This window comes from Symsagittifera roscoffensis, chromosome 9 (genome assembly GCF_963678635.1).
Source record: "Symsagittifera roscoffensis chromosome 9, txSymRosc1.1, whole genome shotgun sequence".
In the NCBI taxonomy this organism is placed as follows: Eukaryota; Metazoa; Xenacoelomorpha; order Acoela; family Convolutidae; genus Symsagittifera; species Symsagittifera roscoffensis.
The window spans coordinates 6667795-6683362 of NC_087070.1; the positions used below are offsets into that span (position 1 = coordinate 6667795).

The following is a 15568-nucleotide window of genomic DNA, read 5'->3' on the forward strand; positions in this document are numbered from 1 at the left end:
TGGGCATGCTGACACATGATGGTCCGTCGAACTGCAATTTGCACAAGAGCGCCTCTTGTCCATATCGTCACTCGGTTTATACAAGTTATCCCTTGGTTTGCTGGTCCGTTGTTAAAATTGCCATAATTATTCTTGTAACATCAAGATATCGATGGAGGTTTCAGTAAAAGATATTCTTTTGACTTGAGCCTCAACTCCTCTGGTGTTGGCGCATTGGTTGATAGTGGTGTGTAATGTGTTGCTAACATTGTTCGAAGTTCATCATTCTTCACACCATCGATGAATTTTGAGGCTACCGCCAGGTTCATCCTCCTGTTCGACTCGTCCGGTTGTCTGCGCCTTCTAAGCATCTCCAAATCGCCTAGAAACTTGTCTATCGTCTCATCTTCTCGTTGCTTCCTTTTTTCGAAGCGCATCATTGCTTGGTGTCCCTGCACCACTGAGCCAAAACTATTTAACAAGATTTCAAAGATTTTCTCAGCAGTATCCCGCTGATATTGCTTTTTGACCATCACACAGTTTAGGGTTGTCCCTTCCAAGTTACTGATGAGCGGACTGCACTCTTGCCTTTCTGACAGGTATTTTTCCCCAAAACGCAGTTTCATCACCTCTATCCAGGTGTCAATGCAGCCGTCAGATTCGTCTTTATAATAATCTGGTTTTTTAAAGACTCTTCTGGACTTTTCACTGCGTTCATTAGTTCTGAATAACCTCGTCAGAAATGTCTCCAAAGACCTGTTTGGGGGTGCAAAGGCTGTGGCCATTGCTGTGGCATCTCTTGAATGAAATGCCTGAGTATCATTGACACTGATAAGGGTTCTGTATTTGGTACATCCCTTCTATCCGTATCGCAGGGATTGTTTCTTCCTTGGCTCGCATGACTTAGCCCTGGGCTTGCATGACTCCTGTTCCTGGAATCACCTCTCCCCGTCGCATGTGTGCCTTGCGTCGGTCGTTCGTTTGAAGTCTGTCTATTGCCAGTTGAACTTCCTCTGAAGTGTGGGCCCCATGTTCTATTATTCCTTGTGGTATAGCCTGCTGAACTGCCCCTACCTCTAGTGGATCCGTATGTCTTTCTCCTATTCTGTTGGTTATTGAAGTTCGCCCTCGGCTCACTGCTGGGACCTCCCGAGTTCGGTTCCCCTTCTCTTGGTCCACTCTTGTTGCCTAGTAGCCCGTCCAACCTATCCACGATAGCCTGAATTCGCTTCTCCATCATCGCATCTATCTTTGTGTCAAGAGTCCCAAGAGTCTGCTCTTGTTGAGTTCTCAACTTCTCCATGTCGTCTCTTAACCGTAACTCCCTTTGTTCTGCTTTCGTTGTCATCCGCGACCAGTTCTTCGCCATGTGTTCATCCGTTCTTTCCTTCGAGCGTTTTTCGCTTCTACCAACTTCTTGTCTATTGCGGTTTATTTCTTCCCGCAGACTTTCTCTTTCAACGTGGACTGCTTTCTCTAGTTCACTCTTTCTTATGGACATCTGATCATTTTGCTCGCCTATACTGCCCACTATGTTATTCAAGGCTTCTTCAATTGATGCTCCGTTTCTACTAGTGGCGTCACAAGTGGCGGTGTCACCCTGTCGATCCCAGGTAGCTTGGTACTGGTCGAGATTCGGGCTTTGATTCTCTGCCTCGACGTCTTTTCATTATCCACCTCTGGATCCGCCGATGCGTTTGCTTAGCCCTATGTTTCTATTCTCCCCAGTTCGCGTTTCCGAATTTGTCATACTCACAAAGTCTCTTGACTGGCCGGATGTGTTTGTGTCTTTGCTTGTCGTTCTCACCACACCAAATTTTTCCATGGTTCCAGTCTCTCTGTCGGTGTATGCCTCATTCTCCTGGGTCGAACTATTGAGGCTGACTCGAGATCCAAAGTCAACTTGCTCAGCATCGTCCTCTTCTTCCTCCTGGGATTCACCTTCATCTCCTGTGCCCACTGCCATGGTGAATGGAAAGATGTTTCCGAAAGTGTTCTTCACTCTTTCTGAAAACGATGAGGACGTTGCCTAATTCTCCGTCATGCCTGCCATCATGGTGTTGTATGTGGGAGATCTTCTAGTTGCCACAACTTCAGTAGAGATGTCGAACAGTTCCGACATCTCCTCTCGGTCCAGTGTCCCGGTGGAAGTGGCAAAATCTTGGCCTTGTTCTACCGGAGTAGATTCACTCGCCAGCCTTCTGTCTCTCCCCTCCGGTCCATGTATTTCCCGGTTTTCAATCATGGCCTGGTCCGGATGGACCTCCACTTCTAGCATAGCGTTTCGCTCATCTGAGGACTTTTGACTCGTGGCTTCAACCATTCTGCCTGAAACCGTCACCCCTTTGTCGGTCCGGGTTCGTGTGATCCGTTCCACAAAAGGGTCGGTCATTGCTTTTCTTTGCTTTTCCGGTATAAATTTCCTGTAGCTATCACCTAGTTTAGGTATCCTTGACTTGATTAGACTCAAACTCAATTTAACACTTCTTACTACCTATACACTCAATTCGATTGCTAGTGTCCTTTTGATCTGACTACTGATAATAATAACACAACACAATAAATTCCAAAAGTTTCTATTAAATAGTGACCACGAATCCTCTTACGTTATCACGGTACAGCGTATATACAACTTATCCACAATAATCGATTATTAATTGTAAGGTATGAAGCTAACACAGTATGATGATATCAGTCTATTTGAAAGATAGTGTGTTCAATACCCAATCAAGCACAAAAATTATTGATTTAAAACCAGAAGTAACAAAATAAGAATATTTTTATGAAAAATGTCGGTGCTTTGTACTTTTAGTCAGTCGCAGTACAATAGTCGAACTTGTATATAAAGAAAGAGCTTTCCCTGTTTGGTGCTGCACCAAACAGACAAAACTTGAAGGCAGTAATTTTCTCAAGTGGGCGTCCATTGCACCCACCGAGTCCTGTGTTACCTATCTGCATTCGGACTGCCCGAACAAGACCTACTAAAATCCTCAGGGCAGTCGATTTTCTCAAAAACGTTTTTGATTTGAGTCCACACTTATGAATTACACACTCTTGATCAGTTTAGACTTAGTGTCGCGAATGTCCGAGTTTAAACCTGTTTTGTTTTTATTCGGTTTTTTACAAAAGGCAAATTACCAGTGCAGTCACTGGTTCCCAGCCTATCTCCTAATAACCTAATACTTTTAGCTACTTTTTTTTCTGTTGTCTTCTTAAGTTTTGACAAAATAATACCCCTCCGGATTGACAAAAATTTGGGACCCCTGCGGATTGGCAAAATTGGGACCCCTCCGGATTGACAAAAATCGGACCTCTCTGGATTGGTAAACTTGCGACCCCTCCGGATTGGGACGCTTCCTGTTTTGTAAAGATTTAGACCCCTCAGGATTGGAACCGCTCCGTTTTTGTAAAAAAAAAATTAGACCCCTCCAGATTGGGGCCCCTCCGAGTGCGTAAAAATAGCTTCTCAGAGGCTTTCTAAATTTCCAACCTATACCCTTCCGGATACGTTCTCCGATGCTATTCTGCTGTTTGAGTCAACTAGGAAGGATGTGTCGTCCTTCCCAAGACCCTACCGGATTGAAGTTAAGCCTCTTATTCGATGATTCACCCTAACGGTGAAGGGTCTTATCGCTAGCCTAATTTCGGCTCCACTAAGGTTTTCTTGTGCCTTTATCCTTCCCTTTTCGTCTAGAACAGCGTAAAATTTCCTGATTCAACCGTTTCTACCCTTTGGTAGGGGTGTAAGGGCTTTCCAAAAAAACATTCTATAAAAAGTGAAGGGTCTATCTTCCCGAATTGGTGAATTTGCTAAGAACAATCCTGAAAAATTTTTATGCTTTCTTTTTTGAGTAATTGATGTTTTTATTAGTAAATTCAGCTAATTTCTAATCTAATGGTATCAAGGTCAACTGGATCTGTCCAGTGGTTCCAAAGTTGTAAAGCAAAACGTCTTTTTTCTAAAGTCTTATAGGTTCCGCCTAACTTTTTTCGCAGTTATGTTCTTTTCGATCTAAAAATTGATGATCCGAGCTCAGAAGGCCTATACTCTTCTAGTTCAATGCAAAAAAACCCGATCTAAAACGCTTTAGCCGAAAAATTTGCTAAAAACTATGCTATTTGGAACCCTCCGGATTGATGAATCCACTAAATCAAACGCGTTAAGTTCGATTTCTCTGTAACCCGGTTGGCTGCGGGTTACGGAGAAATCGAACTTAACGGGTTTGATTTAGCGGATTCATCAAACCGGAGGGGTCCAAATAGCATAGTTTTTAGCAAAATTTTAGCAGTGAGTCGGCGATTCGTCGGTTTTAGATCTTCCCTCGTGAAGCCCATTTTTATTAACCAAAATAAAAGGTGATCTCTCTAGTTCACTCAAAGATTTTCTCAGCAGTATCCAAAGTCAACTTGCTCATCATCGTCCTCTTCTTCCTCCTGGGATTCACCTTCATCTCCAGTACCCACTCCCATGGTGAATGGAAAGATATTTCCGAAAGTGTTCTTCACTCTTTCTGGAAAAATCCAGAGTTAAAACACAACAACAATAGTTGCGACGGCGATAAGGCTGACTGAATCAACTAGGACTGCCCGTTGATCATTGCTAGACCTAATACAGCGTTATTACTGTTGTTAGCAGTGCCGTCCCGCTGATATTTGGTACATCCCTTCTATCCGCTTACTTTTTTTCCCGGTTTTTCCCAAATTTCAGTGCCAGCATTGAATACTTGTGTCAAGATGCTGAGAGAGGGCGATGAACGAGTGAGAGCCCTACTCTTGCTAGCACTGCTGGATATACATCAAAGCAAACCAATGAAAGTGAACATGAAAGAGCCCGTGGAACCAGAACCCATGAGGAAAATAGACGAAATCAGGAGATTCTCAAACAAGAAGCTGAGGCTCACTAAGGAATCTCTGGGAGCACTGCCAAAATCCAATGAATACTGTGGACCGATCAGAAAGAAGTCAAACAGTTACGTGTCCGGAGTCATAGGGATGGCGCACAACCCGTTTCTCAGAGAAGACATACGCGATTACTTCTTTGATTACGAGCAAGCAGTGTTGCTGAGGTTCTGGACGTCGAGAATTGCAACGATTAAAAGCGCTGCTAATCCGCAGACCAAGCTGGGACCAGTCTTAGAAGAAAAGGTAGCTGCACCTTCCGTGCCAGAATCCGACAAACGAGTGGAGTTTGAATTGGGATTCTCTGATGAATTACTAAGAACGAGCTTGATGGTAGTGTGGGAACTGATGAGACCATCGTGGTGTCCTAGTCCCAACGCTGATTCGATACTACTTGCAACACAAGATGTACAGAGGGAACTAAATGCAGACTGTAACCTGTGTGATCTTAATATCATATATAATGTGATGACAACAGCCTCTAAGAGCAACGGGGAAGACAAAGTGGAGTTGCTGGCTGGGGACCAGAAGACTGGGTTAAACCTGGTAGCTGTCTGGCAGCAGTCTGTGGACTGGAAGATCACATTTGTGGAAGTCTGGATTGCGTGAAAACTCTAGAGAGACAACACAAGCAGTGGACAATATTGTTTGGGAACATTGTGATGAAAGCAAGAACGGAAACGGAATTGATCGCAGATTGCCATGGAGGGACCGAGGTGAATCTAGTGACGGCACTAGGATTCTACAGTATGTTTTTCCCACCCAGGAGCGACATAAAAACATCTATGTAATATTCGCCCGGAAGTACATATCGACGGAAAATAGAGCTAAACTATAAAACGACTGGCCAGCGTCTAAACAGAGCTCTACATGCTTTTCACCGTCTCTACCAAAGCCAGTTCTTTTGGTGGTATTTCGAACATCGGGTCGACAAAAACGTTACTCTTCTCCGGCTTCGACCAGAACGCTCAAATTAACTTATTTACATGTAAAAGTAGTGAGCTCATGGCTGGGTCTCAGTATCCCCAGACGACGAGGTCACTCCTAAAAACAGGGCTACTACTACTTATTGTATTACTATTGTTTTTGTTCAGTAGATAAAAATCATCGTCTGCATCGAAGATGGATCTACCTCTTCCCCTTAACTCCTAGCTTCTCATCGTCAGAAAATGAATCCAGATTTTAATTAAATTCAACTCAGGACATAATAGGGAAGCTAAAAGTTTATATAAAATGATTTCAGTTCGAGTCCCGAGACCCCTCTGGATTCCTGAATCCGGGGAAATAACACCCTTATATTCTTTCCGGAAGGCTGTTTTTCTACCCTTCACCCTTGTTAACGGCCTTGCAACGATTGTAGCGACACAATCGTTGCAACTCGGAGCGGTCTCTGCTAACTCTGCTGTTCGTTCAATTCTCGTTGTTTTTTATCACGATATCGTAGTTGTCGCCGTCGCAACTATTGCTGTTGTGTCCCAATTCTGGACCTCCTCCAAAATGGCCGACCCCGACGCTTCTCAGAAACATGACGCCATCGTTCGAAATTCCAAAAATTCGAAACACCAGAATATTCCAGCCTGCACAGTTTGACCAATCGTTCCAAGAACACTGCCAATCACTCAAAACTGCCAATTCGGAAGGTCAGCTGCTAATAATTCGAAATTGCCGAATCTGCATTTTCGTCCATTCTGGTCGAATGTCACACTGAGTTTTTTCAGATGTAATATGGCCAGTATCCACAACGAAGTCGTGAAACGTGTACAAAAACCCGGCAAGGAAACTGACGTCTTGCCGGCCGGGAAAGGAACCAAATTCGTCTTTCATGTTAAATGTTTCCAGGATGCGGCCGAAAATGTATGCTCTGTTTACTTGGTTTAATTCATCGGAAAATGGAAAATATGAAAATATTTTATAGACTGTTTTAGATGACAGCCATCTCTGGAGTAAGCCAATGGAACTTATCTACGGACATCAGTTCAAGCTCGAGATATGGGAGACCTTTCTGGCTTCAATGAAAGTAGGCGAAGTATCGGAGTTCACTTGTCCTTTCCATTTGGTCATGAGTTATCCCAAAGTGGCGGCTCAACTACGGTAATTCAAACTACTTCTGTATTTCAACCAGCCCGGAAACCTAACAGGAGATTATTTATTTAAGTTTAAACTAGAGCTCACTTAATCATCATGGGCGCATTAAGCTATGGCTTTTTTTAACAAGCGCTCACCTTATAGATTGAAGCTATAGCTCATGCAATGTGATTCCGCAATCATATAATTATAATTTTTGAGGAAAGAAAGGACGCTGTTTTACACAATAGGAAACAGTTCAGTGTTGTGAAGCCTTATTTAAGTACAGTTGTTTAGAGGTTATACTTTTGTTTGAAGTACATTTTACAGGAAAATCATGCTTGAGAATAACGCTAATCCAGAACCCGAATCGCATTGTTGTGGAATGAGTGTTCAAAACATTTCAGTGGGGTATCACGACTTGGATCATCTCATATCAAATCCGCCAAAATATCTTGTGTTCCAGTTTGAACTGCTCGAGCGTTTTGAACCAGATTCTTACGAGAAAGAAACATGGACAATGTCAGACCAGGAGAAAATATCAAGAATTTCTAATTTGAGGGAAATTGGGAACGAGGACTTCAGAAATGGAGACGTCGATAAAGCCTCTAAACAGTACTACGAAGCAATCGCACTGTTGGATCAGCTTATTTTGAAAGAGAAACCAGGCTCGTCTGAGCACACGAAATTAAACAGTATGACATTTAAAGTCTTCGATTTTTCGGCTTTGCATATTTTGAAGGAAAATATTCATTGTATTGTTTCAATCGAAACAGATAGGATCAATTTACGTCTTGGGCTACTATGCGTAGTAGGAAAATTGACCCCTACCGCGAATAAATAATCTTGTCAAAAGGCAAGCCCACTGTTGGTAAAGACTAATGGCATATTTACCCATGAACCGCGGAAAGAGTTTTCATCAAAGCTCATTTAATTGTTGAAAATTAAATAGATTGCAATCTATCCCCCCACACCTAGTAACGAATCTCCTCCTATAAAGGAACAATTCATAAGCGTGTGTGAATTAACGGACCTCCTCACCCCCTCAATGCAATAAGAGCTTGATAGTTAAAAAGAGCCATCATTAGTTTTGTTTTAGACACGAGATGTCCTCTTCTGTTGAATTTTTCACAGTGCTGTTTCGAAAAGGAAGAATTCTACAAGGTCATCTGCCACACCACAGAAGTTCTGGAACACCAGCCAGAAAACGTTAAGGCATACTTCAAGCGTGCAAAGGCTCACAAAGCTGTGCACGATTACAAACAAGCGATAGATGATATGACAAAAGCGATGGAATTGAACCCGAATTTGGAACAAGTTGCAGTTTCATTCATTAATTCCATCAAAGAAATCCAGGCCGAAAACGACAAAGCAGATGAGAAGTTGTTTAAAAATATGCTCAAAATAGATTGATTAGCTGTACATATTGTTCTATCTTAAATAAACTAATTTTTTTGTTTCGTGATGATACATTGACGTAGAAGTTTTTAGTTGCATTAGTTAATACTAGACAGCATATTTGTACATTATTAGCAATAAATTCTGTAATTTAAAGATTATTTTAACAGATGGCGTTGAAAAGGTACCACATAAAATTCATATGGTTTTTATTAATGAGTGAGTCCTTCGTTATAATCATGCGTTATCGAATCATGCGTTATAAGTGACGCGAGAAAAATGATTCGAGTTTGTTTGGTTTAGGCATAATAATGTACCGGAAATAAGTTTCAGGTGGGTTCGAGTGTTAGGTGATATTCAAGTCCCTTTTACTCGTGATTCGAGCGATGTATAAATTATTCCATTTTTCTCCGGTGTCAAGAAAAAGTGGTTTGAAATGTTGCAGCTACCTGTGTATCGACCTGTCGAGAAGTTGAACATAACCTTAGATAATGGTTGAAGGAATTTTAAAATCAGGTTTTTTGAGCAAACATTTTTTTTATTCAAGTGAAATAATGAATTAATGCTTTTTGGGTCGTTATTTGATTTGACTGAAAAAAAGTGAGAGATAGAGGATAGATTGTGTCCCATTGGCCGAGAGATCTTGGAGGAGGTCTCGGGTGGTTCCGCGACGCAAACGCTGGACACTTGAGAACCCGCTGGACACTTCTGTTCTCATAAACAGAATAAAGCCTCGTAAAATACACGCTGGTCTTGTCCAAGGCGGTGTCCTCTCGCCTACCTTATTCAACCTTTATATGGCCGACTTCCCAGTGCCTCCAGAAGGTATCAAGGTCATCATCTAAGCTGATGACGTGACCATCTACATGTCGGGTCCTAACCCTGAAGATCTCGTTGACAGACTCAACAGATACATTGAGACGGTCTGCAACTATTTCCAGTCACTGAACCTCACCATCTCTGAAGACAAGTCGAAAGTCACCCTCTTCACTCCTCAGTCTGCTCAGGCAAACAAGCACCCTCAGGTTCTTGTGCAAGGCAACATTCTGAAACTCGCGAAGACGCCCAAGCTACTTGGAGTTACCCTGGACACGATGCTCTGTTTCGGACCACATACAAGAGACATCGCAGCCAAAGCTCAGAAGATTAATGCGTTACTTAAAGCTCTGGCAGGTACAGCATGGGGCAGTGACCGCGAAACCCTCATGACTCTGTACAAAGCTACCAGCAGATCTGTCATCAACTACTGCTGTTCCACCTGGGCTCCCATCATCAAAGACTGCCACTGGAAACGACTACAACTGGCACAGAATAAAGCCTTACGTATCACAACAGGTTGCTACAACATGACGAACATAGACGAGCTGCACAATGAAGCACGCGTTCTGCCCATTAAAGAACACACCCACATGCTCGCCAAACAGTACGCCATCACTTGCTACAACCGGAGGCACCCCTGTCACTCTCTGACCACAAGAGCTCTCCCGCACCGACCTCAGATGAAACCTGACCTTTTCTACAAATATGAAAACCAGCTACCAAATCAAATAATTGAAGAAAAAGAAGCCAAAAGACTACAAAAAGTCCTACACACAGACCGTCGACGAAGTCAGCAGCAGTCTCAGACCGAACCCTGTTTACGGAAGCGCACCTCCTGAAATACACGAAACAGAAAGTTCACTACCAAGGGTCTGCAGAACACGCCTGACACAACTCAGAAACGGATACTGTCGTATTTTAAACTCTTTTATGTCAAAAATAGACGAAAAAATTGAAGATATCTGCCCAAACTGCATTAATCCCGGCCACACAACCCAGCACCTTTTCGATTGCGCGGCAAACCCCACTGATTTGACGGTTGATGCACTCTGGAAACAACCAGTGGAGGCATCCACTTTTCTCAGACTGGAAGACGACACAGAGATATAGCGGCTACAAACAACAACAACACTGAAAAAAAAGTCCCTTAAATTTAATTTTCGAAAATGACATCGATAGCGAATTGAATAATTGTCGTAACAAAATAAAGCTTGAAGCAACAATGTAGACTGAAATATGAATGTTTTTTTTGCTGCTCCCTTCGCGTACGCAAAGGCAATACCCGCCAAATTGTTTTTCTGTTGTATCGTGTATTCACTGGCGAGAGCAAGTGACTTGTAATCGGGAACTAGGCTTTTTTCTCAACCTTTCTTACAACTGCTTCTTTTTTATGCTGCTGCTCAGCCATGCTCATTTTCCTGAAAATTCAAATTAAAATACTTTTTTGTTGATTTGAGGTCATAATTAATCTTAAAAATATAATTATTGAAAAATGTTGATTTTGTCGGACTTTCGGTTTCGTCCTGATTTTTGTCGACAGATTTTTGTTTTACCATATGCAATTTATATCATATGGTGCGCTTTCAAGCTGTTTCTTTCCAAGCTTAGTTTTTATACTGTTGATTCAAACAATTTGTTTATTTTGAAAAAAATGTGTTATATAAATGTATTCGATTTGAAATTGTTGATTTTTTGAGACACTTGAAAATTTTTTCTCTTTCTTCAAAAACTTAGTTTTTCTCATAAACTACCTTTTTGATTACCAAAAAGTTAGTGCCAATATAGGTCGTGATTTTTTTCATCACGCTCGAAATAGATTTTTGGCGTTTTGGCTTTTTCAAGTTCAACCGAAATAAATTTGCTTTAACTAAAAGTTGCGCTCTCCAATTAAGAAAGCGAAAATAGCGCGAACAAGTGAACAACGTTTTGATTCGAAAGTAAATTTTATTTTATAGTTTTCCCTGCGGAATAAACAAGTTACTTTTGATCCAGTTTTCTCCATCTATGCTAGTTTTAAGTAAAATTGTAAGGCATAAAATTTTTTAGAAATATAATGCACTTAAAAGAGGTTTATTTGTTCTTCGAAATTTGATAGGTTGGAAAAAAAATTAATTGTTAAGATAAAGTAATACAATTTATTATTGGTTTTAACTTGATTCTATTGACACTTCTCCAACTGTTTCTTGGCCTTGTTTACAAAAGTGAGCTGGCAAGTATTGTTTTATAATACAAAACCATTTTTTCCAATCCAATTTGGCAAATTCTTCTGCTTACTGTTATTTTGCATAGTAATGGCAGTTAAAAAAGCATGTGTTCTCCGCTTTATGGGTTGCTAGCGTTGTGGCTCTTTAAGCAACACTGCAGGGAAATCAATTTAAATGACCGCGGCCTGTGGTTCAATTCCGGCAGAGGGATTTTTTTCACTGCTCACTAATATTTTCACTTGCGAGACCATGTGACTTGTAATCGTGAACTAGAGTTTTTCCCGTAAACATTTTTTCTTGCAAATTCTGCTTATCTGCTCAATTTCTTGAAAATACAAATAAAACTACTCCGTAGCTCGTTTGAAATAGTCCTTAATTTGCTCAGTTTTTTGTATTGAAAAAATCTATGTATTTTTTGACTTGTGGTTTTCGTCCCAATTTCTGAGGCTGATTTTCCGTTTTTTTCCAAATACAATTTAAATTATGCAATTGGCAGTTTCTTTCATAAATTTGGGTTTTTAATTTTTCTAACGGTTTTAAAGGTTCATACTTCAAAAAAAAATAGATATAAAAATGTACAGGGTTTGGTTTGTATCATTTTTTTGACGCTTTTGATGTTTTGTCGTTACTCCCAAAAACTAACCTACTGATTTTCCAAAAATGGTCCCAATGAAAAACCCGCCCGCTCTCTTGTCTGCCTGCACACTAGTCTTTTTCTACCTTAACCCTTTTTCTACAGCCTTCGAACATTTTTGACCCAATTGTATTGGAGCTTTTCATTTGGAAAACTACCCACCCAAAGCTGAGATTTTGGGTGCAATCAAAAGCATCGGTTGAGGGACGCTCGCTGCCTGCGCAAGCGCTATGCCAAAAAATCTCTGCTGAAAAAGTTATGGCCCTCATAGAAGTCAACTGGTCGTGATTTGGAAACTGGCCGTTTTTTTAGAAAGGTCTGATCGTTTTTTTTTCCAGATCAATAGTTCAATGAATATTTTTTTTCAGATTAATATTTCTCAGATTAATAGTTCAATAGAAGCAATAGATCATGGGATTTTTCGCTGCATCAGCCAGTGCTCTTTATTTTATGTAGAAAGAAATTATAACTCGGAAAATTCAAAATTGATTGTTTTCATTTTTAGGAATCTTTCTGACTTCTCTTTGAAACTGTACTACCAAATCTGAGATTGAGGTTTCCATCGAATTCACCGGCTGCGATAAATCTTCCTGCTGTTTTTGTAAGAAAAGAGATTATGTGTATGGAAAAGTCCAGATATTGAAGTTTTTGCCGTTTTCCAACTTTTTCGAAATGTTTGTCTAAATCGGAAAAAAAAACATATTTTGTGAATCTTCCCGGAATAAGTGGCTTCGCTATCACGAATTTGATCAAAAGAAATTGTCTCGGGAAAATCCTCTACCTTGCCCAATTTCGTTTTGAGCTCGTTTTTAAGAACGGGTAATAGGTATCTTCCCTAAACTAGCGGTTAATCACTTATTTTACTAGAGAAACAATTAAGGGTTACTAAGGTTCGAATAGTGGCTTGCTTTTTTTCTTCCATCATTGTCTTGTAATACAATGTTCTAATTTTATCACAATTGTTGCGAAGCTTCGGTTGGCCTCTGTGATTACTTTTTGCCATTTTCTTATTCAACTTTTTAAAAGCTATTTCTTAGCGTTTTTTGCTCGTGTTTGCGAAGTGCAGCTTCAAATCTGTGTATAGATTACAACGGAAATGTTTTATCAGTTCAAGCTTTTACAAGAGAGTAATTGGTATGAGTCAGGGTGGACGTGACTATATAGAGAGATTCTTTTTCTTCTCTTAACATGATCTATATTTCCTGTAAGTTTTGCCTCGGGTCAGTTGTCCTGTATGTTCGGTTGTTTTGTTGTTTATATATGAAGAAACAAAGGAAAGAGTTTACTATTTTTGTTTACGAAGACAATCATTGATGTCATTTCCCTTGGCGCTGCTTTTGGATACAGCTGAAATAATGAGAATTGAAAAGTTTCTATTTAGAATGTATTGTTTTTGGATTTATTATTGTGCTGAAAGTATGAAAATTTTGGTTAGTTTTAGATTATTTCTCGTTTTTTTATTTGTATACGATGTGCAAGCGGTATCAAGTTGACTTATTTACATGAATCAGCGAGTAATTTGTGCTCAGTTTTTGGAAAACTTAAAATGTGGAGGAATTTTTTTGGCGTGTGTGTTTCAGTTTTTTTGTTTTCTACGCAAAATCAGGTACCACAAATATACAAAGCTGAGTGATATATCATATTAAAGTCCTTTTAGTCGTGATTCTAACGACTATGAAATTTTTCCCAGTGGCGAGAAAAATTGGTTTGAATTTTGATTTTTCGTCTAATACGTGCAAAAAAAAGCAAGCAAGCGGGCTTATTTCATTTTTCAAGTTTCAAAAAAAATTGAAGAAAACAACCAGAAAACATTTGGAAAAATTTTCTGATTTTTGTGTTCATTCTAGTCGTTTTTCTACTGAAACCGTTGCCCGCTTCGCCTATTTTACTGTGAATGTCAAATATGCCTTATTCTAGGTTTTCGTTCAATCCTTTTATCACACGACGCAAAAATTTGAAAATCAAACTATGCACAGTAGCCGGCTTTCATTGTCTTGTCTTGATTATGAAATTGATTATTTTGATGAAGTCATGATATTGAAGTGCTTTTTCGAGTTTGTGTTTTTGCCCTTGCGATAAGCAAGAGTGTTGCAATGGGGTTACTAGATTTTTTCCCGTAAATATCATTTTTCACTAAATGCTCAATTGTAGTAGGAACAGTAAATTTCACACTCAATAGCTGACATGCTCAATTTCTTGAAAATTTTAATAAATCTACTATCATTTAGGTAGTAATTAAATGGAGTCCGTTTCAGCCAATAATTATTTCTTCAAATTTGAAAGTTTTTAGGATTCATGTTTTTCCTCCTTTTTTATGTTCATTCTCCTTTATATTCATTGCCATTTTTTCCGGTACGATTTTTATTGGCTTACTTTCTAAAGCATGTTTTAGTTTGATTTAAACAGTTCTTTAAAAACTATAATTTCTTTAAATGATAAAATCTGTCAACTTACCAAATCTGGTTTTGAGTATATTTTTTTAGTTTTTGCTAAGAGTCGATTAACGTAGTTCAGACTCCTATTTAGGTCGTGATGATTTTTTCGTAATTTATTTACAAAAAGTTTTTAAAGACTCAAATATTTTTGGATAGCTTTGCCTTTTGAGTTCAAGTCATGTTCGTTTGCTCAAAACTAGGCGAAATCCGCTCTCCAATTACGAAAGAAGAATTGGCACGAAAAAACGCAATCGATATCTAGTTCCGAAAGTGTTCCGGAATTTTAGGTCCGAAATTTTACCTAACACTCCAAAGTCTCAATAGGTTTAATTTGTATCAAAAAACTACCTGTCATAATTTGTTCTTGAATTAAAAAAGCTTAACGGCAATATATTTTTTCTTTGAATTCGGAAGTTGAAATCGTTCAAAAATTCGGAAGTTGAAATCGTGGAGTCTTTTTGTGTCTTTGCTTTCATTGACACTTTTCCATTTGTCTATTGGCTAACTTTCATTTGTTTTCAGTCGTTTCTTGAGTTTGATTCAACTTTGACAAGGTATGTTTCAAATTTCACAATCACTTATCCGACCTTTGAAAAAAGAATCACGAAAGACTTTTTGTTAGTTTTTTCCAAACTTGCTTCGCCTCGCTGTGTAATTTTTAGAATACAAGTTTTTAGATTAGTTTGCGTTTACTTATTTTCTTTGGATAAATAGTCTTTATCAATTTTCCTTTTATTTCCTTCAGTGCAGTGGTGATTTGGAACAATGATTATCAAAAATCGTTTTCTCATTAAATTTTTTTTGTTAATTAGACTATTTTTTACAAGGAAAATTGAACCAAAAATTTAATCTGAAGTTTTGTATAATTTCCAAGAACAATTTTCCAATTATACAATCTGAAGTTTGCTTTTTTCCCAATCAAAATCTCGCAATCAGTTGTTCAATCTGTAATTAGTATATTTGCTTCAATTTATAAGTTCCTTTTTTGATTTTTTGCTTACAATGTTTATTTGGCTTAATTAATTTAGTTTATGCTATACCAGCTTTATTGTCGCAGGGAGATGTAGAGGGGTGTATTTTTTTCAAAACTATAATTTTTTACAAAAACTACTTTTTAGCTCAAGTTTTTTATCTTT

The 15568-nt window shown here is 39.2% G+C and overlaps 2 protein-coding genes across 3 annotated transcripts in view; one reads left to right on the forward strand and one right to left on the reverse strand.

Moving 5' to 3' along the window:
* Positions 1–8472, forward strand: part of LOC134853964 (AH receptor-interacting protein-like) — a 567995-nt gene extending 559523 nt beyond the window's left edge. Inside the window, exons 2-5 of one of the 2 annotated variants that reach the window (XM_063869983.1) lie at positions 6595–6732; positions 6794–6969; positions 7273–7637; positions 8042–8472. In XM_063869983.1, the coding sequence (XP_063726053.1) occupies positions 6604–6732; positions 6794–6969; positions 7273–7637; positions 8042–8355 (984 nt within the window). In that variant the 5' untranslated portion in view covers positions 6595–6603 and the 3' untranslated portion in view covers positions 8356–8472. Of the gene's footprint in view, positions 1–6594; positions 6733–6793; positions 6970–7272; positions 7638–8041 lie in introns of those variants that run through there. The other variant, XM_063869984.1, reaches the window with a different exon arrangement.
* The window catches only part of LOC134853961 (uncharacterized), a 192383-nt gene that overhangs the window by 97419 nt on the left and 79396 nt on the right, over positions 1–15568 (reverse strand). The gene's annotated exons all lie outside the window — the stretch shown is intronic.